Source organism: the organism of the source record quoted next, unplaced genomic scaffold (assembly GCF_019419815.1).
Source record: "Pyrus x bretschneideri cultivar Hongxiangsu unplaced genomic scaffold, Pyrus_bretschneideri_v1 Contig24, whole genome shotgun sequence".
NCBI lineage: Eukaryota > Viridiplantae > Streptophyta > Magnoliopsida > Rosales > Rosaceae > Pyrus > Pyrus x bretschneideri.
The window spans coordinates 1,722,501-1,745,165 of NW_025999546.1; the positions used below are offsets into that span (position 1 = coordinate 1,722,501).

Consider the following 22,665-nt stretch of genomic DNA (forward strand, 5'->3'; position numbering starts at 1 on the left):
CACTCATCCTAAAAATAAGTTTACAATCTTATTTTATAAACAAATCAATAACTCTTAAAATTAAAATCTAGGGTAAAGTACAAAAAACTACCTCAACTATTGCGGTCATGACAGTTTCATACCTCATCTTTTAAAATTGACAATGTCATACCGCATCTTACGAATTTGTGACAATGTCATACCTCCGTCAATTTTTCTGTTAAATGCTGACGTGGCAATAAACGGGGACCACTTTCTATTAAAAAATTAATAAAATATTATTAAAAACTAAAAAAAAATATTTAATATTTTTTAAATATTAAAATAATAAATAAAAGTAAAATTTAAAAAAAAAAGGGTAAAGTACAAAAAACTACCTCAACTATTGGGGTCACGACAGTTTCATACCTCATCTTTTAAAATTGACAATGTCATACCGCATCTTACAAATTTGTGACAATGTCATACCTTCGTCAATTTTTCTGTTAGTTTTTCTGTTAAGTTCTGACGTGGCTTGATTCGGGACATACTTTCTATTAAAAACTAAAAAATAATTATTTAATATTTTTAAATATTAAAATAATAATAAAAGTAGAGAAAAAAAAAACCATCAGTTTGTCCCTTCCCTCCCCCTCCCCCTTCCTCTCTCTTCTCCCCATCTTCATTTTCTTCCCCCCACCTGCAAACCCAAAAAAATAAAAAATATAAAAAAAATTTGAAAACCGAACAACCCCCTGCAGAAGAACAAGAAGGGGAAGGAGGAGGAGGAGGAGGAGGAGGAAGAAGAAGAAGAAGAAGAAGAAGAAGAAGAAGAAGAAGAGGACAAAAAAGGAGGAAGCAAAAAAAAAAAAAAATTCCCCCCTATCAACGCGGAAGAAGAAGAAGGGAGAAGGAGGAGGAGGAAGAAGAAGAAGACGAAGAAAAGGAGGAGGAAGAAGAAGAAGAGGAAGAAAAAATAAAAAAAACAAATTTGAAAACCCATCAAAAACCCCCCACCCCCCGCGCGCACGCGCGCGGGGGGAAGAAGAAGAAGGAGAAGGAGAAGGAGAAGGAGGAAGAAGAAGAAGTAGAAGAAGAGGAAAAAAAAGGAGGAAGGAAATTTTTTTTTTTTTTTTTAAACCATCAACTCTCCTGCGGAAGAAGAAGGAAGAAAAAGAAGAAGGAAAAAAAAATTATTTTTTTGAAAACCCATCAAACCCCAAATCCACCACTTTCATCCATTCTCCACATCCTCTCCCGCACCCATCCTCCACCTTCTTTGTGCACCTATCTTCCCACAGACGAGATTTGGGTTTTTTTTTTTTTTTTTTTTTTTTTTATGGGTTGCAGGAGGGAGAAGAGTGTGAGTGTGGGGAAATTAAGTGCGAGTGTGGGGAAAAGACAAATTGGATTGTTTTTTTTTTTTGGCCTTTTATTATTATTTTAATATTTAAAAAATATTAAATAATTATTTTTTAGTTTTTAATACTTTTTTAATAGAAAGTAGGTCATGAATCAAGCCACGTCAGCACTTAACAGAAAAATTAACAGAAAAATTGACGGAGGTATGACATTGTTACAAATTCATAAGATGCGGTACGACATTGTCAATTTTAAAAGATGAGGTATGAAACTGTCGTGACTCCAATAGTTGAGGTAGTTTTTTGTACTTTACCCTTTTTTTTAATTTTACTTTTATTTATTATTTTAATATTTAAAAAATATTAAATATTTTTTTGAGTTTTTAATAATATTTTATTAATTTTTTAATAGAAAGTGGTCCCCGTCTATTGCCACGTCAGCATTTAACAGAAAAACTAACAGAAAAATTGACGGAGGTATGACATTGTCACAAATTCGTAAGATGCGGTATGACATTGTCAATTTTAAAAGATGAGGTATGAAACTGGCATGACCGCAATAGTTAAGGTAGTTTTTTGTACTTTACTCTAAAATCTAAAGTCTAGTTTAGTTTCAAAAAAATATTCTTTACATTGCCAACTGAAGAATAATAAACTTTGAGTGTTTCCTCCTCCGCTTCTTGAAATTTTATATATTTTGTTCAACAAATTCCCAATCCATTCTTCTCATTTTTTATTTGAAAATTCCCAATCTATTCTATATTGACATGGGGTGATGCTAGAGATAGCGTCAACTTGAGCCATGCATATTTTGAGACCACATGATTATATAGCAATTAATGGTTAGACTACTTCTTTAAATCACTGAATAAGGAATCCAATCATCAACGGGGCCACATTATGTGGTTTCCAAAATATAGTCTAAAAATATAGTATCCCTAGCATTTTTCATTGACTTGATATTGAAAGGTTAATTTCTCTTAATCCTCTTTAATTTTTTATTAATTACCTTCTATATTGACTTGAGAATGGAAGGTTGACTTCAACATAAGAAAAAAAATTTAGAGCCTCAAAAAATTTAATTAGCATAGCTCCAAGCATGTCTTTTTCTTTCTAAATATATAAAGTTTGGAATGCAGAATGAGAATTTCGGAGTGCAATAACAATTCTCTTTATTTAATTCTTTTTAACATTTATGTGAGGTCTCTCCTCACCTAAAATTTTAGTTCCGCCACTGAGTCTTGTACAAGTCCTTTTTTTTTTTTTTTTTTTTTTTTTTTTTTCTGGTGGATTCAATAGTCGGTTGTATCCCCGTGAATTTTCCTCCTTATATGTGGAGTTCTACCACGTAAAAAAAATATCAGTCATTATTCAAACCCATTTCACTGGACAACTTGAAACCAACTATTGCATGTAAATTTATATACAACTTATATCATTGTCACATACATCTTCTGAAAATCCATATATTAAGTTATGAAGATTGAAGACTAACAACAATAGTATTTGTAAATTTCGAATATTCGTCTATTTGTAGAGGCGAACATACAAGATTATTGCATTATTATTGTACAAAAAAATATTTAAAAAACCTATTTACATTGTCAGGTACACAAAATCGGTAACAACTAACAAACCTCAAAAACATTAATAAATAAATAAATAAATAAATAAATAAATAAATAAAAGAATATCTTATTTCGCCAGCACCCCATTATTGATCATCCTTATCTGTACTAATTAAAGAACATCCTATCAAAATGTCAAAATATTCTCCAAAAATACAAAACCATTGACAATTCCATTTTTTGGTATCTTCCTTCCTGTTTCCCCTATTGGAAACCACCAGATCATTTGGCCGGTTTACCACCCTGCAGGCCACCTTGTACAACACCATCGCCTGTATCAATAGTCCTCACCTTGAATCGCTCGAGCCTAAGTTCCAATTCCCCTCCTTTGAAATCCCGCGGTGAACCAACACTCAGACTCCGTTGCATAGTTCGAGCTAGTTTGGTTTCATCCGGTTTCACTTGAGCTAATATCACATGCAATTTCTTTGGCACCTCAAGAAACTTATCTTGAACCCCCGGAAATATTTTCTTGAACAGTTCCAGCCTTCGAAAATAAAGTTCTCTGAAAAACTCTACCAACGCCAACAACTTTGGATCAACAGACTTTCCAACTTGGGATTGGAATCTGTAGTAACTGTTGCCTAAGTCGCTAACATTTCTTCGAAGTAGGCCGCTTTCGAGCTGTGACATATCATTCTTGGTGCCCAAAAATGAAGTGCTCGTGCTCGATGACTCTGTATATGTAGCAATATCATCTACTTGGGGATATCCTTCCGGCCTCTCCATGGATGTAACAATGGATCTTCGAAAATATATGTAAAAGAGAATGGGGTTGAGTTGTGTATTAGGGTTTTCTGCAAATTCTTTTCAGCAAATTGATTGATCTCAATGTGCTTTCCGTGGGATTTATCTTTGGTTTTGGATGGGGTAATCATATATATAGGGTTTAGGTTTAGGAAACTAGTTCAAGATTTCAAAGCAAGCCATGACTTTGTCTCCATGCCAACTAGGCTACGCGTAGCTGATTGGGTTCTAGACATATTTTTGGATTGGGAGACACGAAATTGACCAAATCATGGCCACATATTTGGGTTTGATCAAAACCAAAGACTGCTAATCCATTTGATCATGGGGCCTAATTTGGGCTGTCGTATGATCATACGACTCTGCACACCTGTTCATGATGTAATGTATATATACACGTTTCTTGGAAAAATGGATAACTTGCAAAATTGAGAAGAAGAACCAATCTTCAAGCTGCTCATTGGCGTGGCATCACAATTTTCTTTTGGTGTTTTATAAACTCAACTAAAACATAATTCAATTACTCCTAAGGTGGATTGTGTTAGGGACTTGCTCTCTAACTATTACATCTCGGGTTCAAATTCTTTCGCGGTCTCTTAATACATATTTTTGCTCACCACCCTTAAGTGATGGTGACGTTCACTACCTTATTTATTACCAGAACCTGAATACTACATCTGCATATGTATTTTAAATGGACTCCACTTACTTTCTCATTCCGTGAATCCTAGTAAACGCTCGAATGCATTGGGAGGGTTTGATTCCGTTTCTTCTCACTTCAATCCCGTTTGGTAAACATGCCATCAAAGTTAAATGGAGAAAGGAAACGAATAGTGATGAATCAACTAAAATATATATATATATATATATATATATATATATATATATTTCACACACTAAGCACACAGAAAAATAAGTGAGGAGTAGAATTAAAAGCAAACACACATAAGAAGAGTACAAGATGATCATTCAAGAGTGCAGACAACAACATTCACTACAAAAAGAAACACTCTTTCAGATAAGCATATGGATGAAATTGTTGGAAATTCAAATAAAAACAGGCTGTAAAAGGTTGCTTCTAGCTGTTAGTTTCTTTACAGGTTGTATCCACACATGTTGCAACTACAAAGACTAAAGTTTCCTCCATGTGCTAGCTGAAATGGTGATGAAAGACAGCAAGTGTGCTGCCAGCAGGAAGACAGCAGGAAGACAGCAATGTGCTGCTGTGTATTAGCCGAAAGAGTGTTGATTGCAAGCTGGAAAGATAGCTGCATATGTGTGCTAGACTGTCCAAAGTTCTTGCATGTGTTTTAAAGGGTGTAAAGATGTTAAACACCCCATTCATTGCATGTGTTGTTGCATTGTTTATCAATTTCTGTTTTGTATAAATAGGCCATCTTGCTAAGCTTTATAGCATCCCATCCAAATCCCATTTCCATTCTCATTTTCAGCTTGTAAGCTTTAAGAGTTGTAAACTCTTCTAATATTTCAAAGTGTTTGTTATCACCAAGCTTGCTACTTCTTTCATATATCAAAGTCCAAGTGTTTTATCAAAGCTTGTTGCTTCCCTCCTTTCTCTATTTCTTTGTCCAATTTTATTGAGAGTGAAAGTGAGAGGTGTGATAGAGTTTGTAAACTTATCACCCACATATTTTGGTATTGAGTTAGTAAACTCTTGTGAATACCAACAGAAATATAGAGTTGGGCTTAGTGTTTCCTCGTTGGCGGAGCTATAGATGCAAGACATTGTTCCCAGATTTGTTTACTCATAGCCAGCGCTTGAGATTTGTCGACATTGGGCCTAGAGGCAATTGCCTCGTTGACGAACAGGTCGTGACATTGCTTACCCAGAGACACACGAAGATAGCAACAACCATCACTCACAACAGCCTCTTTAAAAATACTTTTGCTCACTTCCAACTCACACTTGACGGAGAAATATTTTCTACATTCATCCAAAGTCAGCAAATTTGAAGACTCGGCAGTTGGGACTGCAAAAATAACCCCAAATGGACTCGCAAAGATCAAAATCACCAGAAGATAATTAATACTCATCTTAGCCATAATACTTGGAGCACCAATTGCATTTGACTAATTTTTTGGATTGAGTTTTGCGAGCTAGTTTATTTATACGCCAAAACTCTTATGAACTTCGTAATTAACGACGCAGGAGATTCAATCACTTTCAATATTATAGGTGAGAATTTGAAAAAACAGTTTCGTATTTAATACATTCGAAACCAGCGACCGTTCAAGAAAAACTAAAAACGAAAAGATAATGTATCATTAATACTATAAAATTTGTAATAAGTATGGTCAAACAAATTGTTGTAGGGATCTATATGTATAATTAACACACTAGTACCTTATCATGTTTTTTAACATACAATATTATCTACACTAAGGGAGTGAGAGAGTAGGCTAAGCCTCATAATAAGCTAAAAATAATATGGTTCAAATTCATCTTCAGTGAAAATCGAATTTAAGATTTCTCACACTGGGCTAGCAAATAGCAATATTGTGGTTCAAATACCACTAGATCGTAGCACTAAATAGCAATACCTTATCATTTTTTAATACCTACAATATTACATCAAAGGGTAAGAAAAAGTATCTAAAAATATAAAATTTAGATATTTGCATCCTAATATATTATATTTTGTCTTTAACGAGAATCGAATATAATATAAAAGGTATCCTACCACAGTAAACCATAATATGATAGTACTAAGTGGTTCTATGTATTTTAATTTTTGAAAAAAATCAATTTACAATTTTTTGAACGTAAGGTATCCCATAACACATTAATAATAGTATAGATAGATACGACATATGAAGGATATACTAAACTCATTAAGTTGAACTGAAACATTCCCTTGATAATCTCCAATTAATGCGTGCTATTTTTTTTTTTTTGAACAAACGATATTTTCTACACTAAGGAAGAGGCGGTGGGCTTAGCCTTATAATGGACTAACAATAATTTGGTTCAAATTCACCTATGGCAAAAATTGAACCTAAAACCTCTTACTTACAAATGAAGAGGAATACCACTAGACCGTAGTACTGAGTGGCTAATACGTGCTATTATATAGTAAGGTGGAAAATTTAAGTGCTATTGTTCTTCTTTTTTTTTTTTTGAGTACATTGATATTTTCACTAAGGGAAGGGAAGGTTTAGCTAAACCACACTATGTGCAACCTAATTTGGTATCAAACTCGCCATTCACGAGATTCGAACATAAGATCTCTCACTTCCAAGTGATCCAAGCGCTATTGTTAAAAAACACTTATTCTCAACTATAGGATGTAAAATGTTAGATGTCACGATATCCTTCATTTTTTTTTTAAAGACAAAAAAAAAAAAACATCGGAGGTTATGGTTGATGGTTTAGCACTATTGATTTATTTCTTTAATGATTATTTTTTCAAAGAAATAATTCAATTAAAGAAATTAATTAATTAACAAAATTCGGTGGGGTGCGTTTAATGGTTAGATTTATTCTATCATTAAAGAAATAAATCAATCATTACAAAATAAGGTTTAATTATATGTTCACCTCATTCTTTTTTGGTCAAAATGGTTCACCTCATTATTCATTGTTTTTCTATACAAAAGAATAATATCCCATCAAAAAGTGAATACATTCTCCACCACGACGATTCTTCTGCAGGCCATTGATCACTTGGAACCACCGGGTTTAGCAGTTTGATCAACGACATCATCTACAACGATAGTCCTGACCTTGAATCGCTGAAGCCTCATTTCGGATTCTCTTCTTTTGAAATCACGCGGCGAACCAATACTTAGACTCCGTTGCATTGTCCGATGTGCTTTGGTTTGATCCGATTTCATTTGAGCTAATGCCACACCCACAATAGTTAATTTATCCTGAACCCCCGGAAATATTCTATTGAATAGTTCAACTCTTCGAAAGTAAAGTTCTCTAAAGAATTCCACCAGCGCTAGCAACCTTGGATCAACTGATTTGCCAATTTTTGACTGAAATCTGTAGCAAGTGTCACCTATGTCACCAACATTTCTCCGGAGTAGGCCGCTCTCGAGCAGTGACATGTCGTTCTTGGTTCCGAAAAACGAAGTGCTTGCACTTGATGGCTCGTTACATGTGGCAATATCATCTACTTGTGGATATCCTTCTGGCTTCTCCATGGAACAACCGATAAATTGATATTGCTAGATACAAAGAGGGGAGATTGTGCTGTTGTGTTTAATGGTTGGCTAGCTGAACTTTTAATTTGAATAGCAAATTGATCGATCTAAATGTGTTTGAAAGCGTTTATGTTTTGGATAATGTTGATGAGCGTTTGTGCACATATATATAGGTGTTGAGAATCTCTAGTTGACTAAGTTCAAGATTTCTAATTAAGCCATGACTTCGTCATGCCAATTGACTAATTAATTAAGCTACGCGTAGCTGATTAATTCATTTCTAGATAATTTTTGGATGGGAAGACACACAATGTATGAAAGTCAAATCATGGCCGCACATTTAGGCTTGATCAAAACTATCAACCAGTCAACTTCTCGATCATGGGGCCTAAGAGGGGCTGTCTTAGGACCTTGGTCACCTTAGTCGTGTTCTCGAAAAAGTGAGTCGCTTGAAAAAGAGAAGCCATCGTTAGACTGGTTGTTGGTGTGATAGCTTTCTTTGGTCCCACGGCTTGGTGTGTTTGAGGAAACTGCTAAGAACTTTGTCTAAGTTAGATTTGGACCAAATTGTTAGAGGAGCGTAGTTTTGTTGCGGTGGAATTTAGTCAAAAGAAAAATGCAGCCTTTGTTTTGGTAAGAACAAAACCTCAATTACGAAGTCAAAATTGACTTAGCACATCAATATTTAACTGAATAACTTCAAAAAGTTCTCTAAATTATTTTGCATCCATAGTCACTACATCTGATTAATCTCTTAGATTGCCACAGCAACTTGGTCTAGATGTGGTTTCATTCACTACACCTTTCGAGTCAATGTCTATGTGGTTGGACTAGATTTTGCAGTATTCGACTTTGTGTACTAAGCCGTTGGATGGTTGTTAAGATATTAAAATAAATTTCAGTTAGTATTGATAAATGGGATATTAGATAAAATATGTTTTCATTCATTAGAAAATAATCTTACACGTTGAGTATTTATATAAAAGTATATTGTAACCTCTAGACAAACAGAAAGTAACTCAAACAGAAATCTTAACCACTAAGTAATATCTCTAGATAGTGTAGTTACAATATTATCCTTTATATCCCCCCTCAAACGAAGTTGAGGTACTCGAAGCTATAGTTTGTCACGAAGATACAAAAACCTGGACTTGGAAAGAGATTTGGTACAAATGTCTGCCACCTGATCTTGAGTGCAAATGAAATGCACAGAAATCTGCTTGGCCAAAACTCTTTCCCAAATGTAATGATAGTCGATTTCCACATGCTTGGTCCGAACATGAAAGACCGGATTTTTAGCAAGAGATATAGTAGAAACATTATCGCACCATAGTTGAGGAGAGTTAGGCAAGGAATAACCAATGTCAACAAGCAATTTACAAATCCAGGTAAGTTCACAAGCAGTATTTGCAAGTGATCTGTATTTGGCCTCAGTGGAGGAGCGAGCGACCGTTGGTTGCTTCTTAGCACTCCAACTAATTAAGGAGTTGCCCAGAAAAACACAATAACCTCCAGTGGATCTTCTGTCAAGGGCACAACCGGCCCAATCAGCATCAGAGAACGCAGTAATAGTTGGAGGAGTAGAACACTTGGAGAATCATAAACTTAAGATACCTGAGAATGTGCTTAACAGCCTGAAAATGAGAAAGCCTGGGGCTGTGCATGAATTGGCAGACAAGATTGACTGCAAAACTAAGATTTGGTCCTGTCCAGGTAAGATATTGAAGAGCACCAACTAAAGAACGATACTTAGTAATATTATCAAGTAAGGGAGACTCATGATCAAGTTTAGAGGTGCTAAGGGGTGTGCTGCATGGTTTAGCCCCGGCTATATTTGCTTTGGATAACAAATCCAAGATATATTTGGTCTGAGATATAAAGATTCCTAAAGAAGATCTTTTGACTTTAATGCTAAGAAAGTAATGGAGAGTTCCAAGATCTTTGATAGCAAATAAAGATCTGAGTTGTTGAATCACTTGTTTACATGCTCCAGCATTAGGACCAGTGACCAAAATGTCATCCACATAGATGAGAATGAAAACCAAATCGGGAGCCTTTTTAATAAACAAAGAATGATCATTGGGGGATCCTACAAAACCAAGAGAGTGAAGAGCCCCATGGAGCTTCTCATACCAAGCTCGCGGAGCTTGTTTTAAATTGTACAATGATTTGTACAAGTGACACACATGAGAGGGCTTAGTAGAATCTTCAAAACCAAGAGGCTAGTGTATGAGCACTGATTCAGATAGGCTACCATTAAAAATGCATTACTAACATCAAGTTGGTTTAAGAACCAATCATATTGAGCTGCAAGAATAAGGAGAAGCCGAATAGTCACTGGTTTGGCAATAGGACTAAAGGTTTCTGTATAGTCAAGACCTTTCTGTTGGTTGAAACCCTTTGCAACTAACCGAGCTTTATACCTGTCGACAGTACCATCAGGTTTCCTTTTAATGCGAAACACCCATTGGCATCCTACAACATTTTGGGAAGAAGATTAAGGAACAAGAGACCAGGTTCCAGTAGTGAGAAATGCAGTGACTTCTTCCTGCATTGCTTGGCACCAATGATGATACTTGGAAGCTTGAAGATAGGTTGTAGGTAGATAATCCACTAAAAGATGAGAAGGTAAGGGGTGTTTAGTAGTAGTGAGGGCTTTAGGCCTGAAAATTCCAGATTTGGACCTTGTTTGCATTTAGTGAGTGTTAATGGGTTGGGTGGGGTTGGTGGTAATAGGTTCTGAGACTGTTACAGGAGGGATGGAAGGGACAAAGTGTAAGGATGAAGAGGAAGGTAAAGTGGTAGGTAAAGGGGAAGTTGAAAATTGTAGTGGGGAAGTGATAGATGAAGTGGTAGTTGAAGTGGTAGGTGAGGAATGAAAAGTAAAGGTTAAAGTAGAAGGAATAGAGGATACGGAGTTAGAAGGGAAGGTTGTGGCAGGTGTGTGAGGCAATAGATGATGAAAAGGAAACCTAGATTCATTAAACAAAACATGTTGGGAAATGTATAGTCTGTTGGTGGCAATATCAAGACATTGGTACCCCTTATGATTCAAGCTATAACCAAGAAAGACACAAGCCTTGCTTTTAGGATCCAACTTAGAGGATGTATAAGGCTTTAACCAAGGGAAACAAGCACAGCCAAACATTTTCAATAAAATCATAATTGGGTGGTCGATGAAATAAGGATTCCTAAGGAGATGATCTAGAAACTGTAGGCAATTGATTTATGAGATAGATGGCAGTGGCAAAGGCCTCAACCCAGTAAATGTGAGGAACTTTAGAAGCTGCAAACAGAGTTCGAACAATCTCCACTAAATGGCGATGCTTGCGTTCTGCACACCTATTCTGTTCAGCGGTGTGTGGACAGGTAAGTTGGTGCTGAATACCGTGTTGAGCTAAAAAAGCTGAGAAAGAAGTACTCAAGAATTCACGACCAGAGTCAGACCTTAAGGCAATAATCTTTGTACACAAAGCATTTTCAACCATATATTTGTATTGAATAAAAGTGGACAGTACATCAAATTTGTATTTCAATGGATAGAACCAACAATTTCTTGTGTAGTCATCCACAAAGATGACATAGTACTTGAAACCTTGATAAGATGTGACGGGTGAAGGGCCTCAAACATCAGTATGAATGAGTTCTAAAGGCTTGCTAGTTGTAGAAACAGTATATACAAAAGGAAGCTGAGAGTATTTACCTAACGCACAATCTGAGCATAAAAACTTAGCCGCATTAGGAAAAATTGAAATACAAGATTAAGAGACTAGTTTATTGACAATCTTCACAGAGGGATAACCCAATCTGTTGTGCCAGATATCTCGTGAGGCTTTCACAGAGGCTGTAAGAGCTTTAGGAGAACGAGTTGGTGATGATGAGAAAAGAAATGGATAGAAACCATGCTGAACAGGTCCTTTAAAACGCATCCTCCTCGAAGAAAGATCCTTCACAGTGAAGTGAGAATGATAAAGATGTAATGAGCAATGATTGTCAATTAGAAACTGATTTGTAGATAAAAGATTGTGTTTTAAATCAGGAACATATAAGACTTTATTCAGATTAAACACACTATTAGGAGTATGCAAAATAGTAAAACCAGAGTGAGTGATAGGCAAACCTTTGCCATCACCAATGTACACTTGTTCAGAACTAGTGTAGGCTTCAGGGTTTTGGAGATTAGCATAAGAATTGGTCATGTGTGAGGTGGCTCCAGAATCCACAATCCAAGTAGGAGTGGAGGAAGATGAGTTTGCCACCATTGCTGAATGAGAAGATTTCCCACCATAGGTCGGATTTATGCGATGAGGACAATCACAAGCTTCATGGTCAAACTGACGACAGATTTGACAAGAGTTTTTCTTGTTGTAAGAGAAAGTATTTCGACCTCCACGATTAGAACGCTGATTGTTATTGTTGAAGCGATTAAAATTACTTGACCTCTGCTTGTTAAAAAATCTGGGAGAGCCACGATTGAAGCTACCACGATTGTGATTACGATCGAGTCCATAACCTTGATGAGGAAAGGTAGAAGATTGAGCAATAAATGCCTAAGAGTTAGGATTTGATGCAGGAATTGGAAGAATACCAACAGAGGTTTGTAGAGCCTGAAACGATGATAATGCAGATCCACTCTTCTTGCGATTGGCCAACTGTATCTTTTTGCTAAGAAGCAGACCATGTAATTCATCAATTGTGGTGGATCCAAGGCGGAATTGAATAGCATCAACAAACGAATCATACTCAGGAGGAAGACCATGAAGAGTGACCGAGATCAAATCAGAGTCTTCAATCGGAGAACCAGCACTAGCAAGGGCATCAACAATAGCCCCAATTTGTTGAAGATAATGAGCAGCAGTGGATTCACCTTTGGTAAGATTACGAAGGCGAGATCGAAGCTCATGAATGTGAGATTGAGAAGCCGTGGCAAGTTTTGATTCCAATTTCGCCCAAAGTTCACGAGCTGAATTCACACCTACAGTATAAGGAATGAGAGATTCAGAGAGCATAGAGTTGATCTAGATGAGAATATTCTGATCATTCTCATACCAAGAGACATAGGCAGGATTGAGGATGCAATTTCCTGAAGAATTGAGATTGAACTGAGGCGGTGCAGCCATGGATCCATCAATGAGACCAGTCAGATTATATCGGCGAAAAATTGGAGCAAAGAAAGCACTCCAGGTCAAGTAATTGGTGGTTGTGAGCTTGATTGGCACCATGGATCCAATGTTTTGGGTCATAATAAAGGAAGAAACAGAAAAATTAAGGTTTGAGGGTGTAGTCGGAAGAGGATGAACTGGAGAAATCGATTTCGACGAAGGAGATGCAGAGGTCGCCATTGACAAAGAGCGATGAAGGAGGATCGAAGAACACGAACGATGATCAAGAAATTAGAGATGAAGATCGTAGAAGGAAGCATGACGTTTGGGATCGAAGAAAGAAAAGTCGCGAGACAGGTAGGCGGGTGATACTATATTAGATAAAATATGTTTTCATTCATTAGAAAATAATCTTACACTTCGAGTATTTATATACAAGTATATTGTAACCTCTAGACAAACAGAAAGTAACTATCAAACAAAAATCTTAACCACTAAGTAATATCTCTAGATAGTGTAGTTACAATATTATCCTTTATATGGGATGCAACCATATCCCTAATCTGAAAGCAAAACAACAGTGTCCATCTCAAATTGGAGGATAAATTCATGCGCAGCCATATTATCCCATTATGGGTAACATCATCTTGAAATTGGGAAGTGTCAAGATAATTTGCTAGCATATTGGATTAAATTTTAAAAGGCCTACGTGAGATGGAAAAATATTGCGAAAATATGTAGTCCACGGGATTATATCACGCCCAATGGAGAAAATTTTGGACGTCCATGGGATAATTTGCAAGCCATTAGCACGCCTCCATTTTGGGATTGACACTTACCCTTGCAGCGAGTTAGACATTTTCCAATCAGACTCATCGGGCTGTCAAGTTTTGGCCAATTGAAAGATCGGTGATGCAATCTCGTGGGTTTATTCTGGAGATAATATTCCTAGGAAAAATTATTTTTGGCGAATTAGTTACTCACGGCATGGACTTTACAACGTGGTCATGAAGTGTGTTAGCATTATAAATACAGAAGCATTGGCTACAGAGGGAGGACGTTCATCCCAACACATAAATCAATGCTCCATGCGAATCCTCTCAGTATTGGAATCAAATTTGCGCATGGCCATAAATGATGGAGATGCCCGTACTCGTTAATTCCTTTCTAGATTAGGTTCCTGAATCTTGCGGAACAAGCACAGTCTATCTTAGTGATCGACAAACTTTGCCCATTGATTCCAGAACAGTGTGATGGTGGCATCACTGAACCGTTTAATCAGCTAGCCATTAAACTAACAATTTAAAAGTAATAACTAACAACAAGGCATTTTATTGAAGACATAGATAACATATATTTCCTAAAAAGGAAAACATTGGCTTTCTTGTATGCTCTGAAGTCTACGTAAGTTTTGGAAATATACAATATATAAAAAGAGAATCTAAAAAAAGTAGTAATTTTACTTGTACTCCATGTTACAAGAATAAAAGAGTAAGACTACAAGAGTAGTTCAACAACCAAAATTTATAAGAGTTAAGTAGGTCAATGAGAATTTCTACTCAATCAATTCCTTTTCTTCTTCAATCGAACGGAACGAAAGAGGAGACCTTTGCTCTATCTGCTTCTTCCTCTTCCCGAGTACAATCAGCTTCACCTGCCCTTGTGCCTCGTCAACTGGTTATCTTTTTTCCATTCACTTAGCTAGTTCCGTAGTAGGTTTTTTCATACGTTTTCCAGGATTAGAAGGAACCACTAGAATTAGTGCTTGGGGAGGAAAGCTGCTCTTGCTTTTGTTCTCTTTGCTCCTTATAAAAAGGGTTTATGTGAACAAGGAAGAAGGCACGTCTTTCCGGCTCCTTCATCTGCTGATTATGTAACTTGACTCCCCTAATCCTTTAGTTTTTTCACCTTTGTTTGATTTCCACTTCACATCCAATGTATTTTTATTTGTATCCAATAATACAATGTCGATTTTTTTTGTTCAAACAATAAAATAAGAAATAAAATAAAAAAGCAAAGCATGAGAAGGTTCCTTGGGCTTTCTTTGCCAATTAAGTAACAAAATCTAGAAAAGCAGGAGGCATGGCAAGGATCATGCACAATTAAGACCCAAAACCCCTCTTATATTCTTGCATGCAACCAAATTTGGTTTATATTATTCATTCTTTCTATTATTTAAATTTTCATTAGTTGAACAATTTTTTCCACATGTCGACACTCCATATATAATGGCCGACAATGGCAATAATCATGCATGTGTGCCTTTGGCTCATTTGAAAGTCATTTCGTGAAGACATTTTTTTATTTTTTTTTTTACGTGGAAAATCTACGGGGCGGACGATTTCTAATTGATATCAACGTCATGTCGTTTAGTGAATCCTGCCAACTATATATGCTTCCCTCCATCAGTCCTCTACTCCGACCTGCAATTCAAATCAACCATCCAACAAAGACTAATTAAGAGATGGCGACGTTGGTAGTGCCCAAGTCACCGATTTCAGTCATCTTCTTCATTCACAAAGCTACTATATGCAATGAGCTTGGTGTGCTTCACCAATTGGCAATGGGGTATGCCATGGGCTCACATGCAGATGTTGGGGCATTTTTGGAGCGTTGCAACTTTCTCAAATCGATTTATGAAAACTACTTAAATGTCAAAGACGAGGTATGTACAAATTTTAGCACTAAACGTGTATATATTGTATGTACGTTAGTAGCGGAACTTGGGTGGGAAGTGTCTCTGCAGTGAGGCATGCTGAGTGACAAGTACTATCAAGTTAAAACATTTCATTTGTCACAAACATTAATTAAGTAGAAAAATTAACCGAACAAAACTTGCCAATTTCATTTGTCACAAACATTATTAAATAGAAAAATTAACATTTCAAAACTTGCCAGTAAAGATGGAAAATTAACTCATTGGGTTGTTAATGGATATCCATTAAGATCCATTTGTTTGATTTTACCTTACACCATCATCATCACTACCAATCTCACATCTATATTATAGTGATATCAAATTAAAACAGATCTTAACTAGTACTCATTAACAATCCAATGGGTTGATTTGCCACCTCTAATTGCCAAGTTGCAGCCGTTAGTTCCCTACAAAAAGTTTGTTTTTCCCTTACATTTCAGAGTCGATGCAAATGTATTGATTGTAGTTTGGTTATAGGTAAAAAATTATTACTAATATTAGGATTGGGTCAATCAACATTATTTTGCTTTTAATGAGAGCATCGAGAGGTAAATGATGAAAAGTTTTTAAGTGGTATTGACTTTTTTCTGGATACAATGATATATTTACATTTGGGGTGGGAGATTTAGGTTAAGTCGGATGGGTCAACCGTAACGATTTGGTACCAAGCTCATCATTTAGGAGAGTCGAACTTAAGACCTCTCAGTTAAAGAAAGTTGAGATTTTACCATAAAATTCCAATTACAATATTAGAGTAACCCAAGTACTTATCTATACTTGCAAAATCTTTTCTTTTCATGATGTGAGATTCATACTTTCAAAACCCGGTACCAGTTGAGAGGAAAAATACTAAGCGGAAGGTAAGAAGCAAGTGATATTGACCTCAGTTTGGGAGGAATTTCTTTTTTTATTGACCTTAGTTGAAATTTCAATCAGGGGTTAGAAAATGAAATGTCTACCAATCTATGTCAAAATAAGAAATTATTTATTGATCCGAATTAAATTATTATAAATTTTGGAATTCTAGGCAATATTTGCAGCTGTTTATACACGGGAGAAAAATATGGCACCCACGTACTTACTTCAACACATTGGTGAAAGGACTGCTTTTGATTACCTGTTTAAGCTGCTAATTTCTAGCACACAAAATGGGGAAAGTTTCCCAACGGAGCTGGTGTTCTTTACAGCAGCCTTACAAATATTTGTTGCTCAGTGCATGGCCAAGGAAGAGGACCAGGTATTAGTTTTTTGTTTGCTTTTGTTTTAATTTATATTTTATTAGTTAATTTATTATAGATTGTAATTCCTGTGTTTAATAATGATTGTTGGAGGGGTTGTTGTGAGGCCGGTCACATAAATACACAATGATGACCCATGCACTTAAGAAATATGCAGATATAATTTTTTTTTTTAATTTAATATTATTAAGTGAAGGAGGGAAGATTATAAATTTTTATATACGAGAAGTCCTATATGCAAATGACTGAGAAGTCATATCATTTTTATATATAGTCAATGATATGCGTTTTCATTTTTTAATTTCAATATTTTATTTTCAAAGGAAGGTAGGTATATCACATTTTCCAATTAACAATTGCATGTCAATTAGCACGCGATATTTCAAGAAAATAAATTGTTATGTCTGACGATGATATGCATGTACTTTGTAATAAGTGGACTATATCTATTCGCTACAAACAGAATATGAATCAAACAATGCATCTGCTATACTAAACAATTACAAAAATGAATCGGATGACAACTTCCTTAGTACATATTAGATTTGAGCATCTTCGTGGAGAGTGATTGATCCAAAAGAACGAGTATAAACCAACATGTCTGTAAATGAAATATTATTTGACAAATCGGTTTTCTAATTAGATGACTAACCGATTTTCTATTTAATTGATTTTTTTGCGTAGATGATTTGTAAAGGAAACCTAATTAATGATAAGTTTATTTAGCCACACTATGAGGTTGACCGAAAGAGTGGTGTGGGATTAAGTTATACAGGAGTAGGAGAATCGTACTCCTATACAGAATCGGTGACACTGACAAATAGCTAGGGTTTTGGCTGTCCCAACTAAAGTCGATTACTACACGTCATTCCTTTGGACCTGTCCCTAAGAACATGCGTACACATCTGGGCAATGCACATATACGCATGCAGCATTGTGATTGATTGTGAATAAAGTATTTCTTTACAGGACAAGTTTCCCTCAAAAATACCTATTTGAAATTGAATTAACTATTTTACATTGGTTTTTACCTTAGTTGTTTAAAAGCATTTTACCTTTGCGTCTTGGTTCTCGAGTTCATGCTCTAACAATCTCCATAACAAGTACTTGCATGTAATTCTGCTGCTTTGGATGTTTTGATGTATTCATTTGATCTTCCATAATAATCCGAGAATCTATGCGCATCCATGAATATGAAAATATAGCTGTTCGAACCTTTTTCTGCAATAGAGTTTTGGTCCATAGTTTTTGAAAATCCTCTTATTACACTAATCATTTTCGACTGATTAATGTGTACTATACGTTTGCGTATATGTCTACGTATATATGCATAAATCTATGGCCTTTTTGCTCAATATCCTGGATTGAAATGAAAATTGTTTTTAACTTCTGTCGGTGTTTTTAATGCATCAGGTCTTCCCTTTGCTTACTCAGTTCTCACATGAAGAACAAGCATCTTTAGTCTGGAAGATTTTGTGCAGCATCCCCACTAATATACTTTCAAAGTTCCTCCCCTGGTTGTCGTCCTCTATTTCCCCTGATGAATATCACTATCTTCAAAAGTATTTGAGGAATATAGTTCGAGAGGATAATCTTGTTGAACAAGTTATTTTCGCCTGGATGGAAGGGAAAGATTATTGTGCAAGCATGATATCAAATCAGACAGACGAAACAGACTTTGCATCTGAGTTCTCTGGCGAACATCCAGTAGATACTGTAATTCTTTGGCACAATGCTATTAAACGAGAGTTGCATGAGATACTCGAGGAGGCCAAGAAGATTAGTATTTCTGGTGCTGTTACTTATGATCTATTAGCTTTCCATAAGAAGCTTCAATTTATTGCCGAAATTTGTATCTTCCACAGGTCCTCTTGAGAATTAACAAGTTTTAAATTATTTAATTAATCATCAAATATTTCTTAGTGCTGTTGCTCAATTGTTTTAATTTTCTGTTATTATTATTTTTTGTATCTCTTCTTTCGTTTGAAGTTTCTACTGCGTTTCTTCTGCAGTGTTGCAGAGACAAAAGTCATGTATCCCGCAGTATATGGAGAAACCTTATCTTTTCAGCAGCGCACAAACGAAGAAAGTTTATGCAAAGAGTTTATGTGTTTGATTGAAAGTATACAGAAGGCAGGAACAATCTCTTCTTCCATTACAGAATTTAAGTCAACGATAGCCTCACATGCTGATCGAATAATGGAAACTTTAAAGGGGCGTTTCGACAATGAGGAAGTTCAGGTGAGCTCCACTATTTTAATTATAAATTAGTTTCTTGTGAGATATATTTCGTAGCTTTTGGAAAGTTATGCAGCATTTTACTGTCTTGGAACCATCAGCTAAGCTCTCTGTCTGTCTAGGTCCTTCCACTTGTGCGAAAGCACTTAAGCGTCAAAAGACAACGGGAACTTTTGCATCAAAGCTTGTGTGTGATGCCCTTGAAATTAATTGAGCGTGCGTTGCCATGGATGGTAAACTCATTGACTGCAAATGAAGCCAACAACTTTGTTAAAAACATGCAGATGGCAGGTCTATTTCTGTCTTCTTTTATGGCTATGTGTTGACATAAATACTGTTCTCGTAATCTATATTTTGTTTATCTAATTTTAAGTTTTTTGAAAATTTATTGTTTGATACAGCTCCAGCATCAGATATTGCTCTGGTCGAGATCTTTTGTGGTTGGGCTAGCAAGCCTCTCAATGACAACTCCTGCTCAAGTGCAAGCGGGCGCTGTCCTGTCAAAAGGTTTGTTAGTAGTGATGAGAAAATTGGTCAATTATCACGTGCTTGGTGTGCTTCCACATTGTCAAGCAGAGATATCTACTCCTCTCCATATGAAGAGAGCAATGCTTCTCACCCTTTACAACCAATTGATGTTGTTTTTAAAGTTCATAAGGCCATACGCCGTGACTTGGAATATCTTGACAATGAATCGGAAAAGGTCAGCACTTGTGATGAGATATTTCTTCAGCAGTTCAGTGGATTTTTCTGTTTCTTATGGGACTTATCCAGAGCTCATAGTAATGCTGAGGACAATATATTGTATCCGGCACTGGAATCCCGAGATGCACTTCACAATGTGAGTCACTCACACACACTGGATCATGAGCAAGAACAACAGGCATTTGAAAATATTTCTGGTCTTCTTTTTGAGCTTTCACACCTTCACGGAAGTGCGATAGCTTTTTCTGGTACTTGCGGTGGTGAGTCAAGCGAATGCTTGAGAAAGTACCATGAATTAGCTATCAGGCTTCGTGCATCGCTCAAGTCACTAAGAATTATGGTAGACCAGCACATGAGAAGGGAAGAGATTGAACTGTGGCCACTATTTGGATTGCACTTCTCTGTGGAGGATCAAAATAAAATGGTTGGTTTCATACTGGGGACTACAGGTGCTGACGTGCTACAATCTATGTTACCCTGGGTAAGTTCAGCACTTACCGAGGATGAACGGAGTGAAATGATGAATACCTTTAATAAGGTGACCAAAAATACAATGTTCAATGAATGGTTAAATGAAAGCTCTAACGGAAATTCATTCTCAAGTTCACAGACTCGGAGGCTTGAAAGTCGCTTTTCTCCAAAAGGTTTGTGCTATCTTGAAAAGCTGCATAGATACAAATATCTTATATTGATCTTGTTCTACTTTTCATGTTTCTATATTCTTTTGTTAAGTTTGATTGTTATGTTTGAAGGAAGCATGCGGCAAATTGATCGTGCCTTCAACTCTCATAAGAAGCATAACTTGAAGAATCTAATGTCTAGGTTAGTCTGATGGCAAATATCTACTTTGAGATTTCTTCATGTTCGTGGTCATATTTCTTACATTACAAGCTATTCGGTTCTATCTCAGTTACTGGATGGCTGCACAGCAGAGTTTATCCCGAGCTTCAGCAGGAAATAATTGTGAGGGTGAAGATTTAGTGGGACGGTCACCAACATTTCAAGATTCCGAAAAAGGAGTATATGGGTGTAAGCACTACAAAAGAAACTGCAAACTCCATGCCACTTGCTGCAACAAGCTGTTTACATGTAGATTTTGCCACGATATTGGCAGCGACCACAAAATGGATTGGTAATTTCTCGATGGTGAAGCTTCTTCTCAAGTTGAGAAATTCTATATATATAGGTAGCTGATATTCTAGTCTTCTACTGCAGGAAACAAACATCGGAAATGATGTGTATGCGCTGCCTCAATATTCAGCCAGTCGAGCCAATATGCTCCACGCCTTCTTGCAACGGACTCTCAATGGCAAAATATTATTGTAATTCATGCAAACTTTTTGATGATGGCAGGTAACTAAGTTCTCATACAAAATCTGCAGTTGTGAGTTATCAACTTTTCGTATCAGTACACAAGAACTATTTTGGTGAATTACATATGTAACTGTTACTTTTCGTTGCTCAGGAATGTCTATCATTGTCCATTTTGCAATTTATGCCGTGTTGGGAAGGGCCTTGGCATCGACTATTTTCACTGCATGAAGTGCAATTGTTGCTTGAGCATAAGTATAGTGAACCACAAGTGCCGGGAGAAATGCCTCGAAGCTAACTGCCCCATCTGCAATGACTTCTTGTTCACATCAACCTCAAGCATCAGAGCTTTACCATGTGGCCATTTGATGCATGTAGTTTGCTTGGAGGTCTTTATTCATCTCACATGATTTTGATACATAATTATGCTACCTTCGTTTTGTTTTCGATAACCCTTATATGAAGAGTGATGAGAAGTCATTGCACTAAATCTCACTCCTTTATTCCGACCAGGCTTTCTCTCGTAGTCACTACAGTACATGTCCCGTCTGCTGCAAATCTTCCGGAAATATGATGGTAAGAGAAATTGAGAAATCATAGGCTTAAGTAAAATGTTCAGTGCCTGATTCATTTTCTTTCGTTCTTCCTGCTTTCTCTACTGTGTTTGTTATTAAAAATGTGGACTAACATATGTGCAGAGGGCATCAACTCAGTCTTCCATTCTGGTTGGTGGTGACGAATCCATGGAATTTTCCGATTGTCATGAAAGAACCCAAATGAAGACTTCATGGACTAACAAAAAACTCGAAGGAATATTTTCCAGCCACACAAGTTTTTTGGTAATGCTAAATTTCCCGAGTCTAATTATGCTTTCTTCCGAAGTACATAATCTAATACGAGCTAATTTCTTTCTTTTGCCCGCAGGTAAATATGTTATATCATTCTGTGCCATGGTTTGAACCCCATACTAGCAAGCATCCTCGGCTTCTGCACCGATTGAAGAAGGGGTTGGAGAATGCGGTTGCAGGACAAAATGGCAAGGAGAGGTTCCTGATGTGTTTTCTAGTTCTATGCATTCTGGTGCTCTTTTGCGGCTTAAGCAGTGTTGTAATTTTACTTTGGTTCAAGGCATTGGGGAGCAACGAGTAAAGTTACGTGTGACAGATCCTGCTTTCTGTTTCCATTAGGCAAATAGCAACGAGTAAAGTTACGTGTGACAGATCCTGCTTTCTGTTTCCATTAGGCAAATATTGCTCATGTGTTTGGGAGGCAAATTGCTGTAATATGTGTGTAAATTGCAGGGTTTGTAATAAGGCATGTTATTAGCATGTCATGCAAAATAAGTGTGTCCATTAAAAGACTTCCTTCTTCAACTTGCTAAATCATGATTTTGTTCCATGTAATTTGGGTCAATTTATTGTTTATTGAAGGACAATTGTTTAATTCCATCATTTTTTCTTTTGAAATAATGAGAGTGCTTTGTTACCGTGTATTATGTGTGAACGTGCA

At 36.4% G+C, this 22,665-nt stretch overlaps 3 protein-coding genes across 4 annotated transcripts; 1 reads left to right on the top strand and 2 right to left on the bottom strand.

Annotated features, from left to right (window-relative positions):
* Window positions 1–3,169: 3,169 nt before the first annotated feature.
* On the bottom strand, window positions 3,170–3,676 carry LOC103929514. The gene has a single exon (XM_009338717.3). It carries the CDS (start codon window positions 3,674–3,676, stop codon window positions 3,170–3,172), a length of 507 nt encoding a protein of 168 aa, XP_009336992.2.
* Window positions 3,677–7,375: 3,699 nt separating this feature from the next.
* On the bottom strand, window positions 7,376–7,864 carry LOC103929530. Its single transcript, XM_009338738.2, has one exon. The coding sequence runs from the start codon at window positions 7,862–7,864 to the stop codon at window positions 7,376–7,378; it is 489 nt and encodes a 162-aa protein (XP_009337013.2).
* A 10,005-nt stretch (window positions 7,865–17,869) lies between these two features.
* On the top strand, window positions 17,870–22,591 carry LOC103929531 (zinc finger protein BRUTUS-like). 2 transcript variants are annotated; one of them, XM_048586084.1, is made up of 13 exons: window positions 17,870–18,015; window positions 18,316–18,767; window positions 18,915–19,143; window positions 19,263–19,431; window positions 19,542–20,489; window positions 20,598–20,667; window positions 20,756–20,977; window positions 21,061–21,198; window positions 21,311–21,545; window positions 21,670–21,732; window positions 21,855–21,995; window positions 22,081–22,343; window positions 22,400–22,591. In XM_048586084.1, exons 2-12 carry the CDS (start codon window positions 18,523–18,525, stop codon window positions 22,303–22,305), a joined length of 2,685 nt encoding a protein of 894 aa, XP_048442041.1. In that variant the 5' UTR covers window positions 17,870–18,015; window positions 18,316–18,522; the 3' UTR covers window positions 22,306–22,343; window positions 22,400–22,591. The 2 variants fall into 2 exon arrangements, with proteins under 2 accessions (XP_048442041.1, XP_048442040.1); XM_048586083.1 differs by having other exon boundaries at window positions 17,870–18,767.
* The last annotated feature ends 74 nt before the right edge of the window (window positions 22,592–22,665 follow it).

Bases quoted from the DNA above. Each gene is read 5' to 3' on its own strand.
- LOC103929514 (XM_009338717.3), bottom strand. From the start codon at position 3,676: ATGGAGAGGCCGGAAGGATATCCCCAAGTAGATGATATTGCTACATAT.
- LOC103929530 (XM_009338738.2), bottom strand. From the start codon at position 7,864: ATGGAGAAGCCAGAAGGATATCCACAAGTAGATGATATTGCCACATGT.
- LOC103929531 (XM_048586083.1), top strand. From the start codon at position 18,307: ATGCATCAGGTCTTCCCTTTGCTTACTCAGTTCTCACATGAAGAACAA. The intron at 19,144-19,262 runs GTGAGCTCCACT...CTGTCTGTCTAG, and splicing joins TCGACAATGAGGAAGTTCAG to GTCCTTCCACTTGTGCGAAA. The intron at 21,546-21,669 runs GTCTTTATTCAT...TATTCCGACCAG, and splicing joins TGCATGTAGTTTGCTTGGAG to GCTTTCTCTCGTAGTCACTA.